This window comes from Centroberyx gerrardi, chromosome 10 (genome assembly GCF_048128805.1).
Source record: "Centroberyx gerrardi isolate f3 chromosome 10, fCenGer3.hap1.cur.20231027, whole genome shotgun sequence".
In the NCBI taxonomy this organism is placed as follows: domain Eukaryota; kingdom Metazoa; phylum Chordata; class Actinopteri; order Beryciformes; family Berycidae; genus Centroberyx; species Centroberyx gerrardi.
Window position 1 is genome coordinate 491939 of NC_136006.1, and position 5000 is coordinate 496938.

At 53.5% G+C, this 5000-nt stretch overlaps 1 protein-coding gene across 1 annotated transcript in view; it reads left to right on the plus strand.

Moving 5' to 3' along the window:
- Positions 1 to 493: 493 nt before the first annotated feature.
- sestd1 (SEC14 and spectrin domains 1) overlaps positions 494 to 5000 on the plus strand; it is a 28569-nt gene continuing 24062 nt past the window's right edge. The window contains 2 exon segments of the mRNA XM_078286049.1: positions 494 to 611; positions 4260 to 4329. Of these exon segments, the coding sequence (XP_078142175.1) occupies positions 4260 to 4329 (70 nt within the window). The 5' untranslated portion in view covers positions 494 to 611.

The following is a 5000-nucleotide window of genomic DNA, read 5'->3' on the forward strand; positions in this document are numbered from 1 at the left end:
CGGTTGAACTTGTCGCTTTTGGAAAAATAAAGAATAATTTAGTACCGAGAGAACAAAATCACTTCAGAATAATCAGCGGAATAATTGAAGTGAACACGGAGTGAAACACGGCGCGGTGTGAGCCGCTGCTCAACACTCACTGTTTGAAGATGAAAGCTCATCCGTCCGCGGGCGGGTCCTGTTCCAGTGGAAACACTTTCTGGGGAAACAGCTGATCGTGTTGAAGCCTCTGGAGCTCGCGGCTCTTTGTGTTCCTCAGAGGAAAGCTGCAGCACGTGACGAAGAGGCTTTTATTTTGGAAGTTACTTTACCGGAAGTCCTGTTTTTTTTTTTTTGTATTCTGGCTGGCTTCACTCAGGTCCGCACAGAGCCTCCCTCCCTTTCTCTGCGTTTCAACAACTGTTCTGATCCCGAGCAGAGATTCACTGTCTAACTTCAGATCTGAATATCGATTATAGATTATTATCTGTAGAGAGGAAGAGGAGGAGGAAGATCTGCGAGAGGAGGAGGAGAAGAAGAAGAAGAAGAAGAAGAAGAAGGAGAAGAAGGAGAAGAGGAGGAAGGCAGAGGGAAAGATCGGGACAGTAATGCAGCAGATTTAACTGCCAGAGGTAAGAAACCCGCTGAGGATCTGAGACCCGTTACTGATACTGATCGATACAGAGCTTATTAATACTGTGGTTATTGTTAATGAGGTTATTAATGCTGAGGTCATCGATACTGCGGTGTTGAGTTGTTCTGAGCAGCAGTGTGTTGAGTCAGTGAATGTAGGTCATTGTGTCTGTTCCTCTGCAGCCGAACCGAACCGAACCGAACCGAACCGTCCTGTCCTGCTGCAGTCCCGCATGCAGACTCTGATCCATAATAATAACATTAATAACAGTAAGACCGTTACGCGGCCCTGCAGCCGCAGCAGCTGCAGCCGCTTTGTCTCCGCTGCTTCACTCCAACACACACACACACACACACACACACATACACACACACACACACACACACACACACACACACACCCCGACTGCTGAACACACAGGAGACCGGTCCGACCGGTCCGGACCCCGAGGGGAACACGGATCCATCACACCGGGTGTTGTGCAGGGATTCAGAGTCTGTCTGCTGTGACGTCACTACAGGAGTTATATTTCTGTATCTGGGGCCAGTTGCATAAAGATAGACCCGGTCTGAGACTCAGACCAGCTGCAGACCGGTCCTGCTGCCTCCTGCTTGCTGTAGATCTCTAATGTTTCTCTCTCTGAAGTCTCTCTCTCTTCTTCAGGCTCTTTCCAAACACCAAAGATTCACCATCTAGTCTGAAACAGCTTCAGGATTTAAACTTCTGACAGTGAGGCCGACTGGTTGCTATAGAAACAAAGTTCTTAACCGAGTTTAGCCAGGGGGGAGGTCTAAGGCTCAGACTGGTCTTAAACGGCTTCATGCGCCTGGACCTGGACCTGGACCTGGTTCTGTGTTGCGGTGATGTTTGTCATCACGGATCACTGTGGTGACGCTGACTGGACTACAGTGAGCTGTGAGGGACAAACTTCAAAACGGGCAGACAGACAGGTTCACAGTTCATACCGGGAGCTGTGTCTGGTACTGGTTTCAGCTGCAGTGAAGTTTCCTCTCAGCAGCAGGAACAGCAAACTGGTCTGAAGTGAATCCAAACATCAACACCTGGATGAGCATGTTGTGTCTTGTGTCATGTTGTGTCTTCCTCCAGCCTGGCAGTGAAGCCTCCCAGCTGACAGGCAGCAGGCAGCAAGCAGGCAGCAAGCAGGCAGCAAGCTGCATCCTGCAGGCAGCAAGCTGCAGGCTGCAGGCAGCAAGCAGGCAGCAAGCTGCATCCTGCAGGCAGCAAGCTGCAGGCTGCAGGCAGCAAGCAGGCAGCAAGCAGGCAGCAAGCTGCATCCTGCAGGCAGCAAGCTGCAGGCTGCAGGCAGCAAGCTGCAGGCTGCAGGCAGCAAGCAGGCAGCAAGCTGCATCCTGCAGGCAGCAAGCTGCAGGCTGCAGGCAGCAAGCAGGCAGCAAGCTGCAGGCAGCAAGCAGGCAGCAAGCTGCAAGCTGCAGGCAGCAAGCAGGCAGCAAGCTGCAAGCTGCAAGCTGCAGGCAGCAAGCAGGCAGCAAGCTGCAAGCTGCAGGCAGCCAGCAGGCAGCAAGCTGCAAGCTGCAAGCTGCAGGCAGCAAGCAGGCAGCAAGCTGCAGGCTGCAGGCAGCAAGCAGGCAGCAAGCTGCAGGCTGCAGGCAGCAAACAGGCAGCAAGCTGCAAGCTGCAGGCAGCAAGCAGGCAGCAAGCAGCATGCTGCCAGCAGCTTGCTGCCTGCAGCTTGCTGCCTGCATCCTGCAGGATGCAGGTTGCTGAGCTTCAGCTACAGCTCTGCTCTCCAGCTGCTGGGAATGTTGCCCCTGGTTGTTGGTTGCCCCTCAGAGTTGTTGGTTGCCCCTGGTTGTTGGTTGCCCCTCAGAGTTGTTGGTTGCCCCTGGTTGTTGGTTGCCCCTCAGAGTTGTTGGTTGCCCCTGGTTGTTGGTTGCCCCTCAGAGTTGTTGGTTGCCCCTGGTTGTTGGTTGCCCCTCAGAGTTGTTGGTTGCCCCTCAGAGTTGTTGGTTGCCCCTCAGAGTTGCCGGTGTGTCTCTCAGTGAAGAGAGGTTTAAACCTGTTAATCTGGTTGGATTGGTTGGATCTTATTATTTCTATATTATCTTCAGTTGGCATTACTTATTCTGATCTATAGACTGTAGTGGCTAGTGTCTGGACCGGTGGACTAGTGTCTGGACCGGTGGACTAGTGTCTGGACCTGTGGACTAGTGTCTGGACCTGTGGACTAGTGTCTGGACCGGTGGACCAGTGTCTGGACCTGTTGACTAGTGTCTGGACCGGTGGACCAGTGTCTGGACCTGTGGACTAGTGTCTGGACCGGTGGACCAGTGTCTGGACCTGTGGACTAGTGTCTGGACCTGTGGACTAGTGTCTGGACCGTTAGACCAGTGTCTGGACCTGTGGACTAGTGTCTGGACCGGTGGACTAGTGTCTGGACCTGTGGACTAGTGTCTGGACCGGTGGACTAGTGTCTGGACCGGTGGACCAGTGTCTGGACCGGTGGACTAGTGTCTGGACCGGTGGACTAGTGTCTGGACCTGTGGACTAGTGTCTGGACCTGTGGACTAGTGTCTGGACCGGTGGACCAGTGTCTGGACCTGTTGACTAGTGTCTGGACCGGTGGACCAGTGTCTGGACCTGTGGACTAGTGTCTGGACCGGTGGACCAGTGTCTGGACCTGTGGACTAGTGTCTGGACCTGTGGACTAGTGTCTGGACCGTTAGACCAGTGTCTGGACCTGTGGACTAGTGTCTGGACCGGTGGACTAGTGTCTGGACCTGTGGACTAGTGTCTGGACCGGTGGACTAGTGTCTGGACCGGTGGACCAGTGTCTGGACCGGTGGACCAGTGTCTGGACCTGTGGACTAGTGTCTGGACCGGTGGACTAGTGTCTGGACCTGTGGACTAGTGTCTGGACCGGTGGACTAGTGTCTGGACCGGTGGACCAGTGTCTGGACCTGTGGACTAGTGTCTGGACCTGTGGACCAGTGTCTGGACCGGTGGACCAGTGTCTGGACCTGTGGACTAGTGTCTGGACCGGTGGACTAGTGTCTGGACCTGTGGACTAGTGTCTGGACCTGTGGACCAGTGTCTGGACCTGTGGACCAGTGTCTGGACGTGTGGACCAGTGTCTGGACGTGTGGACCAGTGTCTGGACCTGTGGACTAGTGTCTGGACCTGTGGACTAGTGTCTGGACCTGTGGACCAGTGTCTGGACCTGTGGACCAGTGTCTGGACCTGTGGACCAGTGTCTGGACCTGTGGACCAGTGTCTGGACCTGTGGACTAGTGTCTGGACCTGTGGACCAGTGTCTGGACCTGTGGACCAGTGTCTGGACCTGTGGACTAGTGTCTGGACCTGTGGACCAGTGTCTGGACCTGTGGACTAGTGTCTGGACCTGTGGACCAGTGTCTGGACCTGTGGACTAGTGTCTGGACCTGTGGACTAGTGTCTGGACCTGTGGACTAGTGTCTGGACCTGTGGACTAGTGTCTGGACCTGTGGACTAGTGTCTGGACCTGTGGACCAGTGTCTCAGTCTGACTGTATCCTGCTGCTGAATGAAACCAGTAGTTACTGGACATTTGGTTTGAAAACATGAGTCACACATAATCACCAATATTTGTAATAATTATTGATTGTGTGTGTGTGTGTGTGTGTGTGTAGATGTCCAGCGTTACCACGGAAGCGACCACCATGCTCCCCATCCTGAAGAAGAAACTGGCCTTCCTGTCAGGTAAAACACACCCACACACACACACACACACACACACACACACACACACACACACATACACACACACACACACACACACACACACACACAGAGTGAGGCAGACAGATGTAACAACAGTCTGATTGTTGTGAATCAGTGTCTCTCTGTGCCTCAGACTGTTACAGTGTGTGTGTGTATGTGTGTTACAGTGTGTGTGTGTGTGTGTGTGTGTGTGTGTGTGCGTGCCAATACTGACTCAGCAGTTCCACCTGAAGAGCTCCTCCAATCACAGACAGACACACCTCTCTGATTGTCCAATGAAAACACAGCAGCAGCACACTTCGTCCAATCAGGAGAGGGAAGCAGAAGGAGCATCATCAGCTGTTTCTGCTGCAACCAACGGAGACTTGGCTGGCTGCTACACACACACACACACACACACGCACACACACTGCAACACACACACACACACGCACACACACTGCAACACACACACACACACACACACACTGCAACACACACGCGCACACACTGCAACACACACACACACACACACACAGTGTTTTCTGTGTGTTCTGCATTACAGACACTTCAGTCTGATCAGCTGTAAAGCCTCAAACACACAGTTGACACGCTCATCTGTGATGTCATCATGATGTCACTAACCCTCCAACATGGCCGCCGGGGGGGGG